The sequence below is a fragment of the Malus domestica genome, chromosome 09, assembly GCF_042453785.1.
Source record: "Malus domestica chromosome 09, GDT2T_hap1".
Classification (NCBI taxonomy): Eukaryota; Viridiplantae; Streptophyta; class Magnoliopsida; order Rosales; family Rosaceae; genus Malus; species Malus domestica.
Window position 1 is genome coordinate 4476335 of NC_091669.1, and position 27642 is coordinate 4503976.

At 41.4% G+C, this 27642-nt stretch overlaps 1 protein-coding gene and 1 pseudogene across 1 annotated transcript; both read right to left on the reverse strand.

The window, feature by feature from the left end:
* Nucleotides 1-827: 827 nt before the first annotated feature.
* LOC103411220 (phenolic glucoside malonyltransferase 1-like) lies at nt 828-2415 on the reverse strand. The gene has a single exon (XM_008349870.4). It carries the CDS (start codon nt 2265-2267, stop codon nt 870-872), a length of 1398 nt encoding a protein of 465 aa, XP_008348092.2. The 5' UTR covers nt 2268-2415; the 3' UTR covers nt 828-869.
* Nucleotides 2416-5495: 3080 nt separating this feature from the next.
* On the reverse strand, nt 5496-27444 carry LOC103411393 (phenolic glucoside malonyltransferase 1-like; annotated as a pseudogene).
* Between the last annotated feature and the right edge of the window lie 198 nt (nt 27445-27642).

Sequence of the window (27642 nt, forward strand, 5' to 3'; positions counted from 1 at the left end):
TTTGTTGCCAAAAAAGGGTGATTGAAACGGCCATCACAGCGGCTTTTCGTGAATACTGCCAGTAGGGTACAAATGGCGATGGAAGGATGGTCAAAAGTAGGTTAGCGGAAGATTAATAGAGATTAGATCCATGTGGATCTTATCTTTTTTGGTATAAATAGATGATAAGAATAACATATTTGAAAGATTAATAATTTATGGCAATATTTCATATATATATATATATATTTTCAGTTATGATAAAAAAAAGAAGTAGTCAGTAGATTAATAATTTAGTAGGAATTCTATAAAAGTACATCATATGTTTCAATTATAAAGTTGGGCTGCAAACTATTGGCATTATAAAATTCCATAGAAAGTTTGTTGTGATAATAACTATTTCACTAAAAGTTAGATGTGAACTTGTAATTCATGAAAAAATCTTAGGTGTTGTAATTATTAATTCATATGATATAATTTGATGTGATTGTTGTTTTATTGACAAATAATTTGTATTAACAAGATTGGCGTAACTTTAAAATGCCTATATATTATGACATAAAGAACTTTGTCTCTTATGCGGTCGTGCGACAATAAAAAAATAAAAAACTTCATACTACCAAACTAAAAAATTGTGATTCAAATTTTGATAGAAGCTACAATGTTGGTTTCATATTGACCAAATAGCTCCTAATTATTATTCCCCAAAACATAAAGTTGCAATGAAAGTTTTGTTACTAGCATATATAGATGAGGAGTTTCAACAGTAAAGCTTCAAATGTCATGAAGACGTTTTTTAATTTGGTTTTGGATATCGGCAATACTGGGTATAGAGAACAAACCTGAGATCTCTAGAAATAAATATTCTTAATCATTTGAGTTACAAGTTCTTAACAAATATTTCTTTTAAGATCTTTATAAAACAGAGAAGCAAAAACCTCCATATGATGTTTTTCCAAAACCAATCCAACGTCAACAACCCCAGCATCACTCTTGGGGTCTGAAAATGAGATAGCTCTGTTTCTATCAATGGAAACAATCTCAACCTTCTTTGGTCTTCCCCATCCAAAGTCAGTATCATAAACCCTAAACCGATGTGAACCGGCAATGCTTATCATTCTCCCAGAAGTCACAGTAACCACTCTCGAAACCCAATTTTCCGCTCCATCCAAAACCCCCTTCTCCAACTTTCTTATAGCTTCACGGATTGCATATACCGCCACAACCAGCCCGTCTTCTCCAAAAAGCCCTTTTGTTTCTACAACTGGTACACATCCCGCTGTGCAGTTCCCGAAGTAATTTGTGGGTAGAGGAGGGTCTAGGCGAGGCCTGCAGTCGGCCATAAAGACCATACGTGTTGTCTCACCTTTTATTTCCTCCGCCTTGACAATGCAAACCCATGTATAGGCACATGCTAGAGTGAAAGTTGACACATGAACATCTTCTTGTTTCTTCTCTCCAGCTTTGGTCCTCATCAGTTGCCTCAGCGATTCGATATCTTTTCGTGTGAATTTGAAGGTGCCTCGGATCGAGCCTGGCGGCACTTTAGTTTCCCAAATCTTTAAGCTTCTGTTGTTGGGACCACCCAAGTTTAGATACTGGTTCACAAAGAGAGTTCCGAGCTCAGCTGGGTCAGTAACAACCCTTCTGTCATAAAACTGTCTCAGCTCATCCGGTAGCGAAACAGATGAGGACAGATGTACTTGTCCCTCTCCTTCTCCGATATGTTTGCATATGTGAGCCCATGATTTTACAAACGTGGTTGAAGACTTGCCGTCGAGGACTGCATGGTGCATGGTTGTTCCAATGGAAAAGCCCTTATTTGGAAAGATGGTGACTTGCAATGCCATGATCGCGGCTTTTTCATGAGAAACTGGCAGTTGGGGAACAAGAGGATGGTATTCTTGGGCTTCAAGAAAGTCATTGTCGCTTGAAAGACGGTAGAAATCAGCATCAGTCTCCGCTACTGTGAGTGAAACTGCATCGCCTTCAACATAATTGAGGGTGGGTTTGGGGGATTCTTGCGGCCAAGTGAGGTTTCCTGCTAGAGGTAGAAAGTGTTGCAGGGTTATAGAGAGTGAGGTTTTGAGTTTGGAGAAGAGAAGTTTGGTATCAAAGGAAGTAGAAATTTGGTAGAAATAAAGGCGCTGGACCGGTTGGAACCTTAGCCAACGTATGTCAAAGAAGGTAAGAGGAAGGGAGGTCGGCAAGGCGGTTGAATCTGGCGAGGTTGGATGAGGAGCCACCCTGCAAGCTTCAACTACTTTCACTGAGTTTGTGTATGCCATTAGCAATTGGAGATCTGGAAGTTTGAAGCTTGAGCTGTTGTGAATCTTGTGTTCCTTTTGCCCCTTTTTTTTGGTTAATGCTTACTTGGTAGTGGAGAGGGACATCATCCTAGATACTGTATACAAGTGCTTGATTGATATCTCGTTTTCAGCTTTCTTTAATCGGGGACCATACTTAGCAAATCTTACGTCCCCTAAGGCCTAAGGGAAGTGATATTCACACATCTCATTCTACTTCTTACACACCCTTTGTTAATTTCTGTCCGTTGATTTTCTTCAATTCATCTGTTTCGACGGCTGAAAATTAGAAGGGTGTGTGAAAAGTAAAATGGGGTGTGTGAATATCACACCCCATAAAGAATTGCATGCTCACAGTAAAGTATGATTATCTCATTCTCACTCAAACATTTTAACTTAGAATAAAATTGTTAAATCACAATTATTTATAAAGGGAAAATGATAAAATAAACGGCTATATATAAAGGGAAAAAAGAACTTCTAACCGAAAAATAAAAAATGAAGGGAAAAAAGAACAGTAGCCTAGTTACAACCAATATGTATTATTGGCATAGCAGCAGAAAAATTAGCAAGGCATAAGAAAGGAAAACAGAACCAAGAAACAAGCATGCACAGTATCATTCAACAAAAAAAAAAGAAAAACTAGGAATAGTTTGGTTCACTTGATCAAATTGTTATATTGACCCAAACATAACTCGTTTCGAAATGTCGTGACAAATATTTAAGGATAATACTTACCTATGTGGGAATGCACATATTCTCCCATTTGTGAATAGCTATCTTGACAAATAAAATCAATCAATCGTTTGATTTATTAATCTTTATTTGAAGATTAGTCCTACAAAAAATAATTTGAATTGGAGATCGTTTAATTATCCAAACGTATCAAGTAAAAAGATAGTTTATGATGAATATATTAATCGATTCCTATGCCGCCAATTTATTCTATACATTTAAATGACTAAATAATTTTCGATTAAAATGATTTTTTTTTGTATAGGTGATCTTCAAATAAAGATTAAGAAGTTAAATTGCTCTGATTATAAAATTTATACGATCAAAATATGTAATTCGCAAGGTTATTCTACACATTTGAATGACTAAATGATTTCCGATTAAACTGGTTTTTTGTATAGGTGATCTTCAAATAAAAATTAAGAAGTTAAACGGCTCCGATTCTAAAATTTATTCGATCAAAATACGTTATTTGCAAAGGGGAATGTGCTCATCCCCCTAGGAGAATGCATATATATATAAACTCATTTCTTCAATTAATGTAGTATATCATACTAATTCAGAAAAATAAAATTTCTAACAATCTTTTCTTTTTTTATTTACAGAAAACGATATTATCTACCCTAAGGGATGGGGGAGTATGCTAAGCCTCAAAATAGGCTAGCAATAACGTTGTTCAAATTCACTTTCAGTGAGAATCAAACCTAAGACCTCTCACTTACAAGTGAAAAGAAATATTACTAGACTGTATTACTAAGTGACAAATTTCTAACAATCTTAAGACGCGCCACTAACTTTGTATCATAGAACTTTAAATCATAAGCCTTTAGTGCGCCCAAGAAATTATATAAAAACATGGGTGGGCATTTGGAATTGAAACCGAAACACGAACCAAATAAATTGGACCACATCGAATGGTTCGGTTTTGTGGTTTTGAAACCGACCATAGTGTAGGGAAACGGTTTGATTTCGGTTTTGGTTGTTGAAAACTACACCGAAACTGAAACCACATCTCAAACAGATGTCATGTTTTTATTGGTACATTTAGTATGGACTCAACCACACTACAATTTAATCCCCTTTCATTCCTATTCGACAGAATACCAAATTATCAGTCATCAGTCTCTCTCACTCTCTCAAAACACATATGAGGCCTCATCTGATCTAACACCCAAAACCTAGCATACAAAATGCTTATATATCAATACATCAGCTTCCCGCAAAAACTAGAAAGTTGATTAGTTTATTAAGAGAGAGAGAGAGACTCAACAATCACTTTCACTTTTCTCTCTGAAAATCTCTGTGAACTTTGAAATCCCAGAGAGACTCAACAATCACTTTCACTTTTCTCTCTGAAAACCTCTGTGAACTTTGAAATCCCTCGCATTGAAGTTTGGTTTTTTTGCGTTTTTTTGGGGGGGGGGGGGGGGGGGGGTGTTTTATAATCTTGAAAAAAAAGTTGTTTTTCGTATAATCTTACTGCAGTTTGCTACAAGTTTGCTGCAGTTTTGCTGCACGTTTGAAACTTTATTTCACGTTTAAAAAATTAGATTGTCTTATTCCTAAATATGTGTAAATTTTAAATTGTACATCTTTTCTAAAAAACCGAACCAAAACCATTTGAAACTACATCAAACCGAACCAAACGGTTTAGTTTCATTTTGACTTTGGCGTCGAAATCGCACCGAACCGAAATGCGAAAAATTTCAATTTCGATTTTGGTTTCACTGAAAACTGCACTGAACCGAACTGTGCCTACTCCTAATAGAAATCATGCTCACTTAAATCTCTATGCATGCAAGACTCACTAATGCTATGAATGAACTGATAGGATTTCTTGAATGAGATGTACAAGGTTGTGACTTACAGAAGCGAATGAAAGGTTGTGACTATGCTGGATGAGTTGTAGGCTTCATAAAAAGAAATAAAAGTGACGACTTTACGTCTTTTCCTAAAGAAAGATAGAGTTGCATATCTTCAAATTAAAAAGCAAGCATTGTATCTTTCACTTTTAATCGAACAGTCACTGTTTTTCATAAAGAAATTCTATACTGCCCATATACTCTGTAGCTTTTAATCATTCGATCTTAATTTTTTGCTGTATTAGTAAACAAAAAATTTTAACAGTTAAAATACCTAGAGTATTCTACAATCCGAAATCCCATAAAGAAAATCCCCAAATTACACACCATTTCCATTCAAATTAAACTTTTCAACAATAGTGAACCTGAATGGGGCACACATTATAAAACAACGTAACAACTATGATTTTAGAAATGATGGAGGAAGGGCAGGCTGGGTGTTTCTGGGTGTAATGGTCCTCACCCCTACAGGAGAGGGTAGGTGCCTCGCATGCGATTATTGATGAAGAGTTAATCTCACCTAATCTTCTCTATTGTACTTAATTGAAAAAAACAATAGAAAAAAAATAAAAACTAGGATTTTAGAAATCAGCATAGTGCCAATAACATAGCTTCAGATGTTTGCAAGACCTTTCGCAAGCAGACTCGAAAACGCTTCCATGTGATGTTTTTTCAAAACCAACCCAACCTCAACGCCTCCACCACCATACTTGGATTCTGAGAGAGATATTGCTCCAGTCTTTTCTATGGAAATGACCTCCACCTTCTTTGGTCTTCCCCAACCAAAGTCAGTCCCATAAATTTCAAAGCGAGGCGATCCAGCAATAGAGAGTAAACTCTCATGATCTATACTCGTTGAGTACATTAAAGGAAGCAAATTCTCTAATCCACCCAAAACTCCGTCCGTGTCCAAACGTTTTATAGCTTCACTAATTGCATTTATTGCCACAATCAGACCATCTTCTCCTAAAACCGCTTTTGTTTCCGCAACTGCTCCGCTGCATGATAAGCAGTTGCCGAAATAAGTGGTGGGTATAGAAGGGTCTAAACGCGACCTACATTCCACAGTAAAGCCCATCAGAACTGCAGCTTTATGATCACTTTGTATTTCTTTTGCCTTGATTAAGCAAATCCATACATACGCACGTATGACACAAAACGTAGACAAATATTGAACCGATTGATGACCATGTTGTTGTCTCTTCTCCTTCACTGATTGCCTTAGTGCTTCTATTTTTTCCCGAGTGAATACAAACGTTCCTCGAATTGTGTCTTCTGCTGGAGATTTAAAATGGTCGACGAACATCAAGCTTCTATTGAAGGGCCGGTCTGAATCCATGTTTAGCAATTGGTTCAAGAAAATTGGTTCGAGCCCGGCGGTGTCTTGGACGACGCTTCTGTCGTATAATGGTTTGAGCTGGTCAGGTAACAAATTGGAATTTTCGTGTTTGCATATGTGAGCCCATAATTTTACAAACATGGTTGAAGTCGAGCCGTCTAGGATTGCATGGTGCATATATGTTCCAATACAAAAGCCACGGTTAGGAAATATGGTGACTTGGAATGCCACGGCGGCGGCTCGTTCGTGAGACACGGCAAGCTGGGGTGTAAGAGGGTGGTATTCTTCGGCTTTGATGTTGAAGTTGTTACTTGAAACTGTTGGCGTGAGTCAATGCTATATTTCAGGGATTATAGATGTATTGTTTGAGTATGTAATCATGTGATTGATATCCTATATAATTGGGGTTCTAGTTTCCTAATTTATAGGACCTCTTTTACAACTATATATATATTCCTCTGAGAGAGAAGAATAAAAATATCATTTAAACCCTATACTTTTATTTTGGCATCAGAGCAGGTTTCGGCCTGTCTCTTCCCAAACCCTAAAACAAGTCAAACCCAAGCCGTGCATTTTGGAAAGATTGCATAAGAAAAAAACAAATCCTGGTGTTCTTAAAATTTGAACCCAGAAACCAAACAAAACCCTCATAGCTTTGTAATCATCAAAGCTACATCAAAATTTAATCTTGCCAAATCACGATCAACCTGGTGCGATGGCAGAAAATAGAAAGAGTAGAGAGTTGGTTACCACCCAACCCATGTCCAGTTCGATGGAGTTCACCAACATTAGCGGCGTACCGTTTGGATTTCAGTTGAGCGACATGAACTTCGAAGACTGGTCGAAGATGATAAAGGTTCATGCTTCCAAACTTGGCAAGCATGGCTACCTCACTGAAAAAATTCCAATGGTCGACAAAGATAGCATGGTTGTTGTCGCAGTAAGTTGGCTTAAAGCAGAGCCTGGCGTAGCTGTGTTGTAGCAAGTCAGTTTGGGCCCAAGGGTAGCATGGCTTCAGATCATGACTTGGAGCGCAACAAGGATGCAGCAGCTAGGGATAAGGACATCGGTCCAATGTTGTCCCTGATTAAACAAATTTCAATTATTGACGATTATGAAGATTCATGTAAAATGGGTACTGCTTTAATGGCTTCCACCACGCACGACTATGGTTGGATAATAGACTCTGGGGCTATTGACCATATAACCTACGATGCATCCTTGTTTCACCACATGACCTCCCCGTCCAAGGAGAATGTCATCACAACTAACGGTGATGTTGCACCTGTTACGGGAGCGGGTTATGTTTCTTTTACTCCATCTCTATCTTTGCATAACACACTACTTGTTCCATCATTATCAAATCATTTACTTTCAGTTGGTCAGGTCACCGAACAATTAGAATGCGTTGTGCAAATGTTTCCCACTTTTTGCCTTCTTCAGGATATCCAAACAGGGGTGATTATTGGGCGTGGTACTAAGAGAAAAGGGTTATATAATGTGGATGATGTGATCGCAAGCAGAGTAAATCAAGTCTGCAGTGGTCATAACAATAAGATCGAGACAATTTGGTTATGGCATCGTCGACTAGGGCATGCTTCTTTTGGTTATTTGAAAAAATTGCTTCCATCTTTATTTAGCGGCGTTTAAGACTCTGATTTTCTGTGTAATGATTGCATTCTTGCAAAAAGTCATCGTGCTTCTTATCATTTGAGTTTCAGTAAAAGAACGGTACCGTTTAAGTTAGTTCACTCCAATGTGTGGGGTCCTTCCCTAATAGCTACCAAACATGGAACTCATTGGTTCGTTACTTTCGTGGATGATTGTACGAAAATGACATGGCTTTATACAATGAAACATAAAAGTGATGTGGGTCCAATTTTTCAACAGTTATACCGGATGATAAGAAACCAATATTCTCTTTCGCTTAAGGTTCTCATGTCTGATAATGGTGGAGAATACCTTAATTCTGAACTTTCTCAGTTTTTTCAAGAACAGGGCATCCTTCATGAAACTACTTGTCCTCAAACTCCACAACAAAATGGTGTGGCTGAGTGTAAGAATCGTCATATATTGGAAACCACTCGTGCCCTTCTCATTGGCGCTCATGCACCCTACTTTTATTGGGTAGATGCCATTACCTATTCAGTTTATCTCATGAACCAAATGTACTCCCGAGTTCTTAATTTTCGCACCCCGATAGAAGCCTTTACGGACTATGTTACTTTACCGTCCTTACTTCAGTTATCACCATGCATATTTGAATGTGTGGTTTACGTGCATCTTCACAAAAACCAACGTCGTAAATTGGATCCGTGTGCCGTTCGTTGTGTATTTTTGGGATTTAATGCCCAACAAAAGGGATACCGATGCTATCATCCACCGACTCGACATCTATATGTCACTATGGATACCACATTTTCTGAGAATGAAAAATTTTTCACTGATCAAACCTCATTTACTCTTCAGGGGGAGATGAATACAAGTGAAGATTATAGTTGGTTTGATGTTATCCCTAATTGGCAAGACAATGGAAGCGAACCGAATTTAGGTACAAAAATGATATGGAATTTGGGGACTTACGAGATGCAGCGACAAATGAGCAGCAGCCCACTGATGCCGAGCTAACCAGGCTTAAGATAAACGAGCCAAATGAAATTGTTGCTGGGGAAAATAGGCCACGGCAACAATAGCCCACTGTTGAGCCACCGCAACAGCAAGCCACTGACAAGCAACAACCCACTGTTGGACCACGGTTACAGCAGGCAATTGATAAGCAGCAACCCATTGATTGTAGTGGTAAGTCACAGCAAGAGCATCCTAGTGACAAATCATGGCAGGAGCAACCCATTGATGAGACTGGTGGGCCTAAAACAATCACATTAGATAATAACCATCATCCTCCACTTGCACACCCATGTCCCTAAGGATATCCTTGAGGTACGTTCATCTCAATCTAATGAGACTTATAACTTGGCTACATATGTGTTACTCCCTAGAGAAAATCGTGGGAAACCACCTGACAGGTTTTCTCCGAATGGAAAAGTAAGATATGCAATTGCACAATACATGTCTACTCATCGACTATCACCCAAGTACCAAGCCTTGGTGAATAAAATGGACGCAATTAAGATACCAACAAAAGTGGAAGAGGCATTGCAAGACCTTTGATGGATAGAAGCCATAGAGGTAGAAATGGAAGCTTTGTAAAAGAATGGAACATGGAATGTTGTGTCAGTACCACAAGGGAAGAGACCAGTAGGATGTAAATGGGTGTTCACCATCAAACACAAAGTAGATGGAACCATAGACAGATACAAGGCAAGATTGGTAGCTAAAGGGTACACACAGACGTTGGGGGTTGATTATCAAGAAACTTTTTCTCTTGTTGCAAAAATGAATACAATTCGTGTTCTGTTGTCCTTGGCCGCTAACTTTGATTGGCCTTTGAAACAGTTTGATGTGAAAAATGCTTTCTTGCATGGAGACTTGGAATAAGAAGTGTACATGGATTTTCCACCTGGGTACGAAGTGCCAAATGGAGCTGGCAAAGTGTGTAGACTTCGGAAGGCTCTATATGGACTTAAACAATTACTTAGGGCGTGGTTTGGAAGATTCACTGATGCAATGAAGAAATATGGCTACCAACAAGGGAATGCAGATCATACCTTGTTTATCAAACGCAAGGAGAGTAAGGTCACCTTGTTAATAATCTACGTGGATGATATGGTGGTTACAAATGATGATACAGAGGAGATGAAAGAATTACAAGAGTATCTCTCTTCAGAGTTTGAGATGAAAGATCTAGGTGGTTTGAAGTACTTCTTGGGAATTGAAGTTGCTTGTTCCCGTGATGGTATTTACTTATCTCAGCGGAAATATGTTCTAGATCTTTTGTCTGAAATAAGAATGTTGGCATGTAAACCGGCAGAAACACCTATAGTTCATGTTGATGCACAAAATCAGCGAAGACTTTGGTACAACAGAAAGTGTCAGGTTTTGTGACCTTCGCTTGGTTGCTTCGGTCACTAGTGAGGATAAGTACGTAAATGAATAGAGACAGAGAAGCAAACACAGGATGTACGTGGTTCACCCAGATTGGCTACGTCCACGGAGTAGAGGAGTTCTCATTAATTGTGAAGGGTTTACACAAATACATAGGTTCAAGCTCTGGTTTAGTGAGTTCTAGTGAATAGTTTAGTACAAAATGACATTAGAGATTATTGTGGGAGAATGATCCCTATTTATAGAAGAGAGTTTCTAGTTTTGTTCTAATATTGACACATGTCGTTTTGTGATTGGCTTCTGATGTTGACACGTGTCGTGCTGTGATTGGCTTCTGAGGGTTTGTATCGCACTTGACCAAGCCCGAAACTACAAGTAAGCTTCAAGTGAAATTGATACATTACCTTGTGCATCTTCATCGGTTAAAGATACCACCCCTGGATGGAGGAAGCGTACTTCCAGAGAAGATGCCACATCTACCTATGAGAAAGATAAGGCAAGTGAAGACGATACCACACCTCGGTACTTAGAAGTTTCGTGATTACTCAGCGGCTTGGATCTTGCAAGTCCCCAACCGAGGAGCTTCCTTCACTCGGGAACTTAGGGGAGCACTGTTTGTACCATACTTGACTAATCCCGAAACTACTGAGCACCGGTCAACGTTATACCGTCAAGGACCCAGAAGAGTTTCCCTTCAACCAGAAGGCCAATCACAATGCGACACGTGTCGACATCAGAAGCCAATCACAGCACGACACGTGTCAACATCAGAAGCCAATCACAACACGACATGTGTCAATATTAGAACAAAACTAGAAACTCTCTTCTATAAATAGGGATCATTCTCCCACAATAATCTCTAATGTCATTTTGTACTAAACTATTCATTAGAACTCACTAAACCAGAGCTTGAACCTATGTATTTGTGTAAACCCTTCACAATTAATGAGAACTCCTCTACTCCGTGGACGTAGCCAATCTGGGTGAACCACGTACATCCTGTGTTTGCTTCTCTGTCTCTATTCATTTACGTACTTATCCTCACTAGTGACCGAAGCAACCAAGTGAAGGGTTTACACAAATACATAGGTTCAAGCTCTGGTTTAGTGAGTTCTAGTGAATAGTTTAGTACAAAATGACATTAGAGATTATTGTGGGAGAATGATCCCTATTTATAGAAGAGAGTTTCTAGTTTTGTTCTAATATTGACACATGTCGTGTTGTGATTGGCTTCTGATGTTGACACGTGTCGTGCTGTGATTGGCTTCTGATGTCGACACGTGTCGCATTGTGATTGGCCTTCTGGTTGAAGGGAAACTCTTCTGGGTCCTTGACGGTATAACGTTGACCGGTGCTCAGTAGTTTCGGGATTAGTCAAGTATGGTACAAACAGTGCTCCCCTAAGTTCCCGAGTGAAGGAAGCTCCTCGGTTGGGGACTTGCAAGATCCAAGCCGCTGAGTAATCACGAAACTTCTAAGTACCGAGGTGTGGTATCGTCTTCACTTGCCTTATCTTTCTCATAGGTAGATGTGGCATCTTCTCTGGAAGTACGCTTCCTCCATCCAGGGGTGGTATCTTTAACCGATGAAGATGCACAAGGTAATGTATCAATTTCACTTGAAGCTTACTTGTAGTTTCGGGCTTGGTCAAGTGCGATACAAACCCTATAGTAGGAGTCCCCCAAGTCGCCGAGCTAGGAGATCTGCCGAAAGAGGTGACAGACAAGGTAAGCAGTCAAACTTCCAAGCAAGCAACCCAGGATCAGAGGTTTGACTTCGGCTTCCGGTTGATTGTTCTCCTTCTCCTTGTCTCTCATTCAACTGCCAGGATAAGGAGAAGCAAATGGATAAGAGATGATATGAGATACTTTTGCTTTTAAAGAAGTAACTTTCCACAGGCTTATTCTTGAACTGTGCTGGAGGGTTTTCTGGTTCCCTTTAGAGTATAAGGCCAACTCAAGAATTTGAGGGTCAAAACAAGTCCATCAAATCTAGAGTACGTTCGACCTTGATGATATGGGATACTTTTGCTGTTGACGGAATAATGAATGTGGTATGGAAAGGTGTCGTGCTGTAGTGATCTGTTTCAACTCACTGTTGAACCTTCTGCTTCAATCTTTTGCATGGCAGAAGTGGTGTGCAACCTTTGCATTTAAATGGTCCTTCAGAACATTCCTTCATAGTGACTCATCCACGCTTGGCAGCTTCAGTGTAAAGAGCCAATATCTGATCAACTGTCATGAGGTATTTGCCGGTGGAATTCGTGACCTTGACAGCAGTTGAGGATGAGTACTCGAGAGCAATGCTAAGTAAGCAACCGGGCAAAGGTTCCAGGCAGTCAGTTCCAAATTGGAGGTTTGATTTCAGGTTCCGACTGACTGCTCTCTTTCTCCTTGTCCTGCAGGTGTGGACAAGGACAAAGACAAAGACAGGAAGAAAGCATGATATGGGATACTCTTGCTTTCGACCCTGATGATATGAGATACTCTTGTTATTGGTGTGGCTTATTTGCTGAGGTATTATCGAGGGGAAATAAAGCTGAGTATTTCGAGAGGTTATGTTGAGAGTGCCTTCTCGAATGCGAGAAAGGGTTGAGCATTTTTGCAGGTTTGCCTGCCCGTTGAGGAGGGAGGTCGATGTATATAGGGATTTCCCAATAACAAGTAGTAATGCTATTCCTTTACCCTTCTTGGTCACAGCAATGTAGTGGGAGCTGCTAGCTTCACGTGTTTTAATTTTGTCAGAGCACTTTGAAAAAGTGGTATGTGGTATCTGGAAAGCTGATGTTACGTGTGAAGATTACAGACAAGCTTTATCTAAGGAAATCTGGCTCTCGAAGTTCTGAGAGTTGTGCCTCTTCGGTTTTCGAACAAGCAATCCCGTCGAGGATCTGACTCTTGAGATTCGGAAAGCGGTGCTACTCTGGTTTTTGAGAAAGTAATTATATTGGGAGTCTTTTCTCGAATGTGAGTAAGGTTTGGACGTTCTTGCCAACCTGTCTTGCCGCAAAACACGGAGGTCGACACACATAGGGACTTTCCAGTTGTCAAGCAGTGGTGTTGTTCCTTTACCCTTGTGGGTAATAGTAGGGTAGCTGGAACTTTGAAATTCTCGTGCCTAAACTTTGTCAGAGATCTTTGACAAAGTTATATGTGGTACCCGAGGAGTTGATGGTGCATATGGAGAGCGGTGATTGAACAGTAAGATTCGCGTGCTTTCTACTTCACCAGAAATCTTCGACAGATTGCCCGTAATTTCCGCAAAGCTGAGTGTGCATGTGACAGGTGCTGACGAGGCTGAAAAAGCAGGTGCTTCTTCGATTTCTGAGATCGGCCCTCGTGGTCTCTGAGCAGCCCAGCTTTTGAGAAAGCAAACGCCTCTTCGATTTCTGAAGCTCCGTCGAGTGCAGATTTTTATAGAGGCTGGCATTAAGTTCCACAGCACACTTGAATCTCTACCAGTAGAAGCTCCTTTCTTGCACTTCTAAGATCTTGATTTGTCTGACCTCTTCAACACATTTGAAAATGTCTGGACCCTCCGACCGTCGTTTTGACTTGAACCTTGGAGAAGAGACAGCCACGCCTTCTCCAGACAACATATGGCGCCCATCCTTCATATCCCCTACTGGTCCTCTTACCGTTGGGGATTCTGTGATGAAGAATGATATGACCGCTGCAGTGGTGGCCAGGAACCTTCTCACTCCCAAAGATAACAGACTGCTTTCCAAACGGTCTGATGAGTTGGCTGTTAAGGACTCTCTGGCTCTTAGTGTTCAGTGTGCAGGTTCTGTGTCTAATATGGCCCAACGCCTATTTGCTAGAACCCGCCAAGTTGAATCATTGGCTGCTGAAGTGATGAGTCTCAAACAGGAGATTAGAGGGCTCAAGCATGAGAATAAGCAGTTGCACCGGCTCGCCCATGACTATGCTACAAACATGAAGAGGAAGCTTGACCAGATGAAGGAATTTGATGGTAAGGTTTTACTTAATCATCAGCGGTTTGTGGGTTTGTTCCAAAGGCATTTATTGCCTTCGTCCTCTGGGGCTGTACCTGGTAATGAAGCTTCAAATGATGAACCTCCAATGCCTCATCCTTCTGGGGTTTTGTAAAGTACTGAGGCTCCGGATAACCACCCTCGGGTGCTTTCTCTTTCTGGGGCTCTACCGACTGTTGAGACTTCCCCTAAGCAACCTTTGTGAAGGCTCCCTTTTGTTTGTTTATTTTGACTCATGTATATGTATGATAGGAGCATATTTATGCGACTTAGTATGTTTGTTTTCGTGCATTTATGTTCTTAGTTCTTAGTTATGTTAGTAGTTTAAGCCATTTTTGTGTGTTTGTAGGTTCTATGGGCCAAGGATGCAAGAAGATGCATTTTGGAGCATTTTGGAGCATTTTTGGGCTAAGATTGGATGGTGCAAACATGGAGACATGAGGATGGACGTTTTGGGCTTTTGTGTGTGCAAGTGTGTGTGTGTAATTGCAAGGATAAACACATGCAAAGAAGCCCACATGCAAACTCAAGGCAAGAGAGGGAGAAAACACATGCAAAGAAGCCCACATGCAAAGTGAAGACAAAACTCATGGCAAAGGTGAAGAAATTGTGTGTGTTTTGTGATTGAAATGATGAAGCATGTGTGTGTAAATGTAAAGGGGAAAACATGGCAGCAAACACATGGCAAAGAAAGCAAACACATGGCAAAGAGAAGAACATTGAAGCATACACATACAAAACTCATGGCAAAGGTGAAGGAATTGTGTGTGTTTTGTGGTTGAAATGATGAAGCATGTGTGTGTAAATGTAAAGGGAAAAACATGGCAGAAAATGTGTATGTTTTGTGGTTGAAATGATGAAGCATGTGTGTGTAAATGTAAAGGGGAAACATGCCAACACACACCCACACAAGCTCACATGCAAAGGAAATGGAGTGGTCCTATCTCAAGCCTATAAATACCACCTTCCATATTCATCAAAGTCATAACAGATTTTCTCTCCAAATTTAGCCAAAAACCACCCCTAGCCACACCACCCATCAATCCTAAACCTTTCCATACCATTCCCCATCCATTCTACACCATAAAAACCACCCAAAACCGTCCAAAACCTCTAGTGCCGCAGCTTGCAAGTAAGGAAGGAGAAGGAACATCTTGTGCCGTGCCTAAGCCCAAGCCTTGGGAGTGTTGGAGCGTTTCTAGGTGTTTTCTATCTTTGATTTCAATGTCTAATTTTATGTATCTTTGTTTTGCAAGTATGAGGAACTAAACCCCCCTTGGCTAGGGGGGAATTCAAAGCTATGAATATTTTTGTAATATGAATTGATTATCTTCAGTTGTGATTTCTGAGTTGTGATTTAATTTGCTTAACTGCTTGTTTGATAACTTATTTTTGTATGTCGATTAAGAATGCATACTTAATTTACATGCATGAATTTGATGCTAGAATATAAGTGAATTTCACCTAATCGTTATGAACTTATATTCACAAGTAGTGAAGGTTGTTAGTCACAATCATGTTAAGTAAATTCTTGGCATAAGTTTCATGCAAATCATAGTTACGAATGCCTCGTCAATGCTTATAGTTTTCACAAAGTTTAATGATCTTTGATTGTATCTCTATTGTGCTTTTCACGTAGGGGACTTTTTGAAGAATGTTTTGAATTGTTGTATGCGTTTTTCCGTCCAATTCAATAACTTAAGGAAAACTTGAAGATTAAAAAAGTGATGTTCACGGTTAATCTGAAGTATTGAGATTTACAATTTATTGAAAGAACAACTGAAAATCAATTTAGGTTGCATATGTGTCATGTGTGGAGAAGAACCCTCTAGCTAGTCCATCACCTATCCTTTCACCTTAATTTCATGCTTTTGTCAATTCTGTAATTTATTTAAGTTTAATTTACTTCTCGTCAAAACCAAACCCCCCCATTATTAAATTATATTATTTAGTTAGTTTTCATTGTTGTTAGTCTTTTAATTCAATTTCCGTCCATTTCAGTTCCTAGTGTCTAATTTGATTGTTTTCATTATTTTGAGTCATTCTAAGTGTGTTTTGAGTTATTAGAGTTTTTAGCCTAGTTTTGTGTCCTTGAGTCTTGTTTAATATTTTTAAATTAATTTAGAATAGATTAGCAATCCCTCCTAATCCCCGGCCTAGAACGATACCCTACTTACATCTATACTACAATTGTCAAAAAGAGGGTTTAATTTGTGTGTCAAGTAATTTTCACATCAATGTACATATTTGTGGCTTATCGAAAATATTAATAAATAAGCTTTGCTTCATTTCAACATATTGTGTTAAATACACCCAAGCCTTCTTCATAAAGTTCTTTGAATTTTTTCTTTTGTTGAAACCTGTATTGTTGAAGCTTTGTGAGTGAAACGTGTAGTTTGAGGTAGTGTTCCCTTAATTTCCCGAGTGAGGAAAACTTCTCGGTTGGAGACTTGAAAAATCCAAGTCACTGAGTGGTTGTGAGACTGCCGAGTATCAAGGTGCAGTAGCATATGGTGGGAGTCCCTCAAGTCTTCAGGCGAAGAGAGTTGCCGAATGAGGTGTCTCGCTTGTTACTAATTTGTCAAAGTAACGAATCCTTGTTTCGATGTCACACATTCATATATGCTTTATCTAAAAATATTTCCAACTTTTGTGTGTTTGATGCTGCATGCTATTGACTAGACAAGATCAAGTGCAATTAGTAGATTTTCTCTCTTTTTCATCTTTTCTTTGGTGGAATTGCTTTTCGTTTCCACTAATCAGCCTGAGTGGATGCAAGATAACACCATTCTCTATAGCGCAGATTGCAAAGTCGTCTTCATGAAAGTTGTTCCTTATCTTGTGAACTACAACATATCCAAATTTGAGATCCATCGGAGTAGTACAACTTCAGAAATTCAAGTATGATGAGTAACTGTTCATCACTTTTCTGTTAACCCGTCAGACTTGTTGTGAGCTTCGAAACTCCATTTTCTCTTGTTCAGATCAACATACTTTCTTCATGGAAGTTGTTCCTCATCATCTATTCCATAACATATCAAAAATTCAGAACAAACTAACGGTTGAATATTTCCAGATCTTCGAAACACCGCAGCAGCTTTGAAGCTTGCAGAAATCTGACCGTCATGTTTGGAGCTTCAACACTCTAACTTCCGTCGCTCAAATAGAAAAATTTCCTTCGTGAAAGTTGTTCATCTGCTCAAGAACTATAAGATGTCCAAAATTCAGCTCCACTGGAATTAGCTTCGCACTATCTTGATGAAGAGTGTGTGAAGCTTTTATGTGTTTTGGTGTTGAAATTTGGTATTGTAGGTGAAGCTTTGGGGTTGAAGCTTGATAGGTGAAGCTTTATAGGTGAAGCTTTGGGGTTGAAGCTTGATAGGTGAAGCTTTGTGTTTGAAGCTTTATAGGTGAAGCTTTGGTGTTGAAGCTTTATAGGTGAAGCTTTGTGTTGAAGCTTTATAGGTGAAGCTTTGGGGTTGAAGCTTTATAGGTGAAGCTTTTGTTGGCACCATAAATTGATTGTGCTTCGCACTATCTTGATGAACATAGTGCGAAGCTTGGGAGATTGATACTTGTCCTCCATTGATGAAGCTTTTGTTGGCACCATAAATTGATTGTGCTTCGCACTATCTTGATGAACATAGTGCGAAGCTTTGGAGATTGATACTTGTCCTCCATTGATGAAGCTTTTGTTGGCATCATAAATTGATTGTGTTTCGCACTATCTTGATGAACATAGTGCGAAGCTTTGGAGATTAATACTTGTCCTCCATTGATGAAGCTTTTGTTGGCACCATAAATTGATTGTGCTTCGCACTATCTTGATGAACATAGTGCGAAGCTTTGGAGATTGATACTTGTCCTCCATTGATGAAGCTTTTGTTGGCATCATAAATTGATGGTGCTTCGCACTATCTTGATGAACATAGTACGAAGCTTTTGAGATTGATATTTGTCCTCCATTGATGAAGCTTTTGTTGAATTTCCCAATTTCCAATTTCCTCCTTTTTTTTTTTTTTTTTTTTGGGAAAACTAGAAATTTGAAAATGTGGGAGAGACAATGTATACAAATTTTGCTTCCATACTGTTAAGCGAGAGATTGTGATGCAAGCCACATCTTGTAGTAGTCGAAGGTTTGGATGAACCATATAAATTGAATTTGCTTCGAACAGTCTTGATCAAAAGCGTTTGAAGCGTTTTATGAGTTGTAGTGTTTGCATTGTTACAGAGGAGAAATGTCTGAAGCAGATGCAAGAGGGCTGAAGAGCTTGATCTTCGTATACCATGCATTGAAGCCATTGTTGGCTTGCAATAAGACTTTGTTGGTGACTATAGCTCTTGTTAGGCATAAGTGCTCCCCTAGTTGAGTTGTAAAGCTTGATGGTTTTTGATTATTTGTGAATGCTAGGAGTTCACATGTACAAGTTGTACCACTCGTCTTCTGGTTAATGGAATGAATGGTAGGTTGCTTTCATCACGTGGTTGGTGGTACGAATGTGAATTCCTTAATCACTTTTCATCACATTTCATCACCTGGTTGGTGACATGAAGGAGAGTACGCGTTGTACATTTCATCACCTGGTTGGTGGCATGAAGGAAAGTACGCGTTGTACATTTCATCACCTGGTTGGTGGCATGAAGATGAGTTCCTTCTTCACCTGATTGGTGATAAGGGTGGCAAGTTTCCAAATAATATTAGAGTACGGGTTGTACATTTCATCACCTAGTTGGTGGTACGAAGGTGAGTTCCTTCATCACCTAGTTGGTGAGAATAAAGGCAAGGTGTCGAGGCACATTGTGGCAAATGTCGAATGACACAAAGTGTGTTGAACCCTTTCGAAGCACAGTTGGCTTATGTATGGATGTGTTGGAATGTATGATGTTTATGCATGAATGTGTTGGAATGTATGATGTTTATGTATGAATGTATTGGAATGTATGATGTTTATGTATGAATGTGTTGGAATGTATGATGTTTATGTATGAATGTGTTGGAATGTATGATGTTTATGTATGAATGTGTTGGAATGTATGATGTTTATGTATGAATGTGTTGGAATGTATGATGTAGATCCTTTGTATAGTCTTGTTGACACATACTTAGATTTTGTTTTGTATTGGAAACATTTGCGTTGAAGCTTCAACACTTGAGTGTTTCATTGCTCAAAATGGAAAAGAGTTTATGGCCGAGTTGGCTAAATCACCTCTTTATTGAATTCATACCAAATGGTCTTTGTTACATAGGATGCCAAACGGCTGTAGCTTAACACTTGTACAATGTGAGTCTTATTTGTAATAGTACTTCAAGTGGTCAGCATTCCATGGATGGCCAAGGGTCTTGCCGTCGGAGTTTCTGAGCTTGTAGGAGCCAGGGCGGCTGATGCCGACGACCTCGAACGGTCCGTCCCAGTTAGGACTGAGTGTTCCTTCACTCGGGACTCTATCACAGAGTAATCTTTTCTTCAGTACCCAGTCTCCCACTTTGAAAGAACGAGGTTTGACCCTTGAGTCGTAGTAGTTGGAGATGCGTTGCTTGTAGGCGACATTCCTCAGGTGAGCCTGATTTCTGTGTTCCTCGACTAGATCCAGGTTGAGGGTGAGTTGCTTGTTGTTCTCACTCTGTATGTAGTTCTGGATTCGGTATGTTACTTGCTCAAGCTCAACTGGGACAACTGCTTCTGTACCAAAAGCAAGTGAGAATGGAGTTTCTCCTGTGGAAGTCCGATATGAAGTGCGGTATGACCAAAGGACTTGGGGTACGAATTCTGGCCAACAACCTTTAGCTTTGTCCAAGCTAGTTTTCAGAGTGCGCTTGATTATTTTGTTAACGGCCTCGACTTGTCCGTTAGACTGGGGATGGGCTGGAGAGGCAAAACATAAGTTAATGTTGAACTTAGAGCAGAACATCTTGAACTTCTTGTTGTCGAACTGCCGCCCATTGTCCGTGACTATCGCATTGGGAATGCCGAATCTGCAGAGGATGTTCTTCCATACGAAGTCTTCTATTTTTCCCTCAGTAATGGTTGTCAAGGGTTCTACTTCAGCCCACTTTGTGAAGTAGTCAACTGCAACGATTGCATAGCGGACCTTGCCTTTCCCTGCAGGCATTGGGCCGATCAAATCAAGTCCCCATTGGGCGAAGGGCCAAGGGCTGATCATAGGAGTGAGCGGCTCGGGAGGGGAGTGAGGGATAGTTGCGTAGCGTTGACACTTATCACATGAGCGAGATATTCTGATGGCATCTTGGTGGAGTGTTGGCCAATAGTATCCTTGGCGAAAAGTCTTATGTGCTAGGGATCGAGACCCAGCATGATCTCCGCAGACTCCTTCATGTATTTCCCGAAGGACAATTTCCGCCTCCGCAGATGTAAGGCATCTTAGGTATGGCAGGGTGAAACCGCGCTTGTAGAGTTGGTCATTAATGATCAGGTAGCGGGCAGACTTGTATCGAATCTGCTTAGCTTGGACTTTGTCAATTGGGAGGGTGCCTTGAGCAAGGAATTTATAAATTGGGGTGATCCAACTATCTTCTTGTTGTAAATTGTACACCTCCGCGACCATGGTGCTTGGTTCTGCCAACAATTCGACATGAATTTTTCTCCCAATCTTGTCTTCCACTGCCGAGGCGAGGCGAGCCAAAGCGTCTGCATGACTGTTTGCCGCTCGAGGAACTTGGGTGATCTGGTAGTGGAAGTGCTTGAGCAAAAGTCGCGTTTGCGCAAGATATGCTGCCATGGAGCTATCCTTAGCATCAAAGTTGTTTGTGACTTGGTTGACCACTAATTGGGAGTCACTGAAGATATCAATTCGTTTAACCCCAAGGTGTTTGGCCAAACGCAAGCCTGCTAGAAGGGCTTCGTATTCGGCCTCGTTGTTCGATGCCTTGAATTTGAAACGAAGAGCGTATTCCATCGCCACTTTGTCGGGGGTAGTGAGGACTAATCCTGCTCCGCAGCCCTGTTGGTTGGATGAGCCATCAACATACAGACTCCATGCTGGGGTCGTTGATTCTACTTTATGAGCTTCCGATGGTAATGAAGTTACTGCTTCAGGTGTAGAAGCAATGTCAACAGGATATGTGAAGTCGGCGATGAAATCTGTTACTGCTTGACCTTTTTCGGCTGGTTTTGGTTGGTAGGAGATGTCAAACTCACCCAATGCTATCGCCCATTTGATCATTCGTCCAGACGTGTCAGGACTCTAGAGTATCTGTCGAAGAGGGTGATTGGTAAGCACGATGATGGCGTGTGCTTGGAAATAAGGGCGAAGTTTCCGAGCAGACATGACCAATGCTAGAGCTAATTTCTCAATGTTGGAGTATCGTGTCTCCGCATCTTGTAGGGCCTTGCTAGCGTAGTAGACGGGTCGTTCGACACCACTGTCCATTCGAATAAGAACAGAACTGACTGCTGAAGCCGAAACCGATAGATAGATGATGAGAGTGTCACCAACTTCTGGTTTGGAGAGCAGAGGGGCTTTACTCATGTACTCTTTGAGGTTCCTGAATGCCTTGGCACATTCCTCCGTCCATGTAATGTACTTCTTATTTCCCTTGAGTGCTTTGAAGAAAGGAGCACATCTGTCTGTGGCCTTAGAGATGAATCTGGTTAAGGCTGCCACCTTGCCAGTAAGGTTTTGGATGTCTTTTGAAGTTATTGGCTCTTTCATGTCGAGGATTGCTTTGATCTTTTCAGGGTTAGCTTCAATGCCTCGTTGGCTAATCATGAAGCCTAAGAATTTGCCAGAGCCCACGCCGAAGGCACATTTGTTGGGGTTCAACCTCATTCGATACCTCTTTAGAATGGTGAAAGTTTCAGATAGGTTGGTGATGTGTTGGTCAGCATGTTTGCTTTTGACTAGCATATCATCAACGTAAACTTCCATGCTCTTCCCAATTTGTTCGGCGAACATTGAATTGACCAGTCTCTGATAAGTTGCTCCTGCATTCTTTAGGCCGAAAGGCATGACTTTATAGCAATATAGTCCCCTGTCAGTGGTGAAGGCCGTGTGTTCTTGGTCTGAGGGGTTCATGAGGATTTGGTTGTATCCTGAATAAGCGTCCATGAAGCTTAAGAGCTCACACCCTACCGTAGAGTCTATAAGTCTATCAATGAGAGGAAGGGGGAAACTATCCTTCGGGCATCCTTTGTTTAGGTCGGTGTAGTCGACACACATTCTCCACAAGACCTTTTGAAGCAGGAGACTTTCCTTGGTCGGATTTTTCTTAACAAGGACAACATTTGCTACCCATGTTGGGTAATTGACTTCACGGACGAAGCTTATGTCCTTGAGTTTTTCAACTTCTGCTTTCATCGCCTCGTATCGTTCAACATCATAAGATCTTCGCTTCTGTTTTACTGGTTTGGTCTTGGGATCAATACTCAAGTGGTGACAGATGATATCGGGAGAGATGCCCGGCATATCTTTATATGACCAAGCGAAGACCTCGGCGTTCTCTTGCAAAAAGGAGATCAGCGACAACCGAAGGGGTGGTGACAAAGTGGTGCCAATATTCACCATGCGGTCTAGATGGTCTTTGGAGATAAAGATCTTCTCTAACTCTTCAGCGGGTTGTGCTTGATGGGTGAATGAGTCATCTCGAGGGTCGTCGGGTTGACTGTTGCCATCCTGAAGACCCGAGTTGGATTCATCTGGAATGGTCTTTACGACTTGGTTATGTATAAAGAGAGTCTCCTTGGGGACAGGCAGGTGTTGTTGTTTGACTGAAGTGTGGTAACATGATCGAGCACTAAGTTGATCTCCCCTGATGTACCCATTGCCGAAAGGGGTTGGAAACTTCATTAACAACATATGTGTGGATACCATGGCCTTGAGATCATTGATGCATGTGCGCCCAAAGATGACATTGTATGCCGTCGGGCAGTTGACCACTAGGAAGTTAGTGGTAATAGTAGCTGTGTAGGGGCCTGTACCAATGGTGAAGGGTAAGTGTATACTCCCTAAAGGTTGCACGATATCGCCAGATAAGCTTATCAGAGGAGAAATCGAGCGATCGAGCAAGTGTTCAGCTACATTAAGTGCCTTGAAAGCTTCAGCAAACATGATATTGACTGAAGCACCTGTGTCTATCAGGATTCGTTTCACATCAAAATTTGCTATGTGAGCTTCCACGATCAGCGAGTCATTGTGAGGGTAAATGATACCTCTTTCTTCCTCAGGGTAGAAACATATTGGATCCCAGTTAGGCTTTTGATACTTGCCTCCTCTGATGTCTTCCACGTGAAACACTTGATGGCCAGGTCTCAAAGTTCGTTCATTGCTTTTCATGGCCCTATTGGAAGATTCAGACATGGGTGTGCCGCCGCTTATAGAATATATCACATTCACCTGGCGTTGGTTACGGTTATCCCTTGGAGGGTGAAGGAGGAACTGATAAATTTTTCTTTCACATGCCAAAGCTTCAATATGGTCACGGAGGATAATGCACTTCTCACTATCATGGCCATTATACTCGTGGTAGCAGCAAAACATGCCCGTGTTCTTCGTGGACTTGTAATCTGGCTGTCTTGGCTTTGGCTTTGGTATCAGGTGAGCTATACTGGGGTAGATGGCAGCACATGTAGCATTCAAAGAGGTGTATGTCTCATACCTCGGGGTAGGGCCTGTCTTGACACGTGATTGGCCCACTGCGTTGACTGCCTGGGGGCGGGCATTATTGTGACGATATCCTGAGTTATCGCGATAGTGCCCCTTATTCTTTTTATTAAAATGAGATTGGTGAGGATGGAAGTCCTTCCTTTTGCCCTGAGATTGATATGTCTGCTGACTTGGCGAAGCATTAAATGAGGCAGGGGGGTGTGCTGCTACCATTTGGAAGGTTGAGGTCTTTTCATTCGGTTAGATCTGGCCTCCACTCCCTACTTGTTGATAAGGGGTGACTGTAGGGGGTTTCCCTTGATATGTCCTTGCCTCGGCGGAGGCATGGTTGTAAGCTTGTGTCATCACCTCAGAGTAAGTCTTCCAAGTGTTGGCATTGATCATGTACTTGAAGAAACAGTCACGTAAGCCTGCAGTGAAAGCCTTGAGGGCGGTCTTGTCATCTGCCTCAGCGCAGCGAGAATACTCATGGCTGAAGCGGCCAGCGTACTTTCGTAATGACTCGTCCGGCTTCTGGTGAATAGTGTACAAGTCATCTGCGGAATGCAAGCGATCGGTCTGGAAGATGTGTTGAGAGACAAACAGCTTTCTCAACTCTTCAAATGAGTCTACTGTCTCAGGTGGAAGACGGCAATACCAGTTTAAAGCTCCGCCAGAGAGGGTGGAGGGGAAGAGAAGGCACCGTTCTTCGTCGGTGTGTCCCCGGTATACCATGGTGGACTCAAAGAGGTTAAGGTGTTCAATCGGGTCTTCCCTTCCAGTATAGAGCTGTAAGTCAAGCTTCTGCTTTGTCTTCGCTTGGAGGGGAGTGTTGAGGATCCTTCTTGTGAGAGGGCTAGGCCTAGGTTGGTTCCAGTCAGGTATCTCGGCTTGACGTTCAGCCTTCAGCTTGTTTACTTCCTCAAGGAGCTGCAGGACAAGGGGGTCCTGAGCGGAGTCGTGCACCACCGAAGTTTTCTTCTTTAAGTCCCCATCGCCTCTTGGAAGTAGGAAAGTTTGATCAAGATAGCGTGATCTTTCTCTGGACTCGCCACACTGACTTCTAGAGTGAGTATGTCGGAATGTTTCCGAGTCCCCAGTACCTTCATATTCTTCTGGGACTTGTTGCCCCTTCTCTAGATTGGCGGCTGGCCTGGGTCGTGGAAGAGGACCGAGTCTTTCAGAAACCCTTGGGTCATTGATCTTCGAGCTTATGTGGATGGGATTCTCTCGACGTTGCTTTAGGAAGTCTCGACAATCGCGATAGATAGCTTTTGATCCTTCCACACCCTCTGTGAGGAGGTGTTTTCCTCTACTTCTCCTGCTTCGGGTTGAAGCAGCTGGGTTGAGAGAGGTCTCATGTTGATTATCACATTGATGTGTAGCTCGATCCCTATCAGGGATGTCTGTGTCGGATATCGGCGACCCTCCGTGTTGGGGGGCATTCAGTTGATTGTTGACCTCGACAGGGGCGACGAGCTTGTGTGTTTGAGCCTGCCTAGCCTCGTGAAGCATCTCGAAAAGTTTTTCATATTGTTCCTGGAGGACTTCATTCTTCATCGTTATCTTGTTGTTCTGAACCTCTAGCTCATCGACTTTAGCTTGAAGAGTAACTCTATTTCCTTCCTGCTTTCGTTGCTTCATACTAGGTCCAGCAGGGGTGTCATTCTGTGTGCTGTGGCTTCTTTCGCTCCCCATATCGAAGAGAGATGCTTAGCCAAAAGAGAGTGTACGAGCGGTGGAAACCAGCTTGACAAAGCTGAAAAGAGTGGGAATAAGTGTCGTTTCCCACAGACGGCGCCAAATGTTGATGCACAAAATCAGCGAAGACTTTGGTACAACAGAAAGTGTCAAGTTTTGTGACCTTCGCTTGGTTGCTTCGGTCACTAGTGAGGATAAGTACGTAAATGAATAGAAACAGAGAAGCAAACACAGGATGTACGTGGTTCACCCAGATTGGCTACGTCCACGGAGTAGAGGAGTTCTCATTAATTGTGAAGGGTTTACACAAATACATAGGTTCAAGCTCTGGTTTAGTGAGTTCTAGTGAATAGTTTAGTACAAAATGACATTAGAGATTATTGTGGGAGAATGATCCCTATTTATAGAAGAGAGTTTCTAGTTTTGTTCTAATATTGACACATGTCGTGTTGTGATTGGCTTCTGATGTTGACACGTGTCGTGCTGTGATTGGCTTCTGATGTCGACACGTGTCGCATTGTGATTGGCCTTCTGGTTGAAGGGAAACTCTTCTGGGTCCTTGACGGTATAACGTTGACCGGTGCTCAGTAGTTTCGGGATTAGTCAAGTATGGTACAAACAGTTCAAAATCATCATTTGGCAATATACCCGGACCAGGTCCCAGCAAATAGAGAAAGATACCAAAGGCTAGTAGGAAGGTTGATTTACTTGTCTCTCACGAGACCAGATATTGCATATGTTATTAGTGTAGTAAGTCAATTTATGCACTCTCCTAGTGAGGATCACATGGCTGCAGTAATGCAAATATTGAGTTATTTGAAAGGTGCACCTAGAAAGGGATTGATTTCAAGAAACATGGGCATTTGGAGGTCAAAGGGTACACTGATGCTGATTGGGCTGGGAATATTACTGATAGATGCTCTACATCAGGGTACTTTACATTTGTTGGAGGAAATCTTATGACTTGGAGGATCAAGAAACATAATGTGGTTGCTAGGTCAACAGCAGATGTCGAATACCGTGGTATGGCACATGGGATTTGTGAGTTATTATGGCTAAGGATTCTTCTTACAAAGATAGGATTCAAGCCACATGGACCTATGTTGTTGTATTGTGATAATCAAGCGGCTAGGGAGATAGCTAATAATCCCATTCAACATGACCATACCAAGCATGTGGAGGTGGATAGGCATTTTATCAAGGAAAAGCTATATGTCAAGTTGGTTGACATTCCATATGTGAGGTCAGACGAGCAGTTAGCTGATGTGTTAACCCATGCAGTGGCATCAAAGGTGTTTCAAGACTCACTCGTCAAGTTGGGCTTGAGAGATATCTACGCACCTTGAGGGGGAATGTTGGCGTGAGTCAATGCTATATTTCAGGGATTATAGATGTATTGTTTGAGTATGTAATCATGTGATTGATATCCTATATAATTGGGGTTCTAGTTTCCTGATTTATAGGACCTCTTGTACAACTATATATATTCCTCCGAAAGAGAAGAATAAAGATATCATTTAAACCCTATACTTTTATCTGAAACTAGATGGCAGAAATCAGCGTCGGACTCAGCTATCGTGAGCGAAACGGTGTCGCCTTGGACGTAACTAAGAATAGTTTAGGGGTGTTTTGTGGCCATATGACGTTTCTGGCTAGAGGTAGAAAGTGTCGGAGGGCGATAGAGAGTGAGGCTCTGAGTTTTGGGATTAGTACTGAATCGGAGAAGTAAGTGTTGGAAGAATTATGGTTGGTTTCATAGAAGAAAAGGCGTTGGACGGGTGAAAATCTTAGCCAGAGCAAGTCAAAGAAGGTTAGAGGAAGGGACTCGGGTGGTGGTTGTGGTGTGGCTGAGTCAGCTAGTGAGTGTGGTTGTGGAGCAACCTTGCAAACCTCAACAACTTTCACAGAGTTTGGGTGTGCCATCGGAGAAGAGTTTAGGGTGTGCAAACCTCGTCAACTTGTGATCAGTTTTTAGGGTGGCGACTTGTGTCGTTTTAACTGAAATGATAAGATGTAGCTGATAAGAGTTTTAGAGGCTGTCGAGGAAATAAATAAAAGATATAGAAATTGTGCCGCAACCACAAGTTTCTTGAGATAAGAAGGATACATCGCTCTGCGATC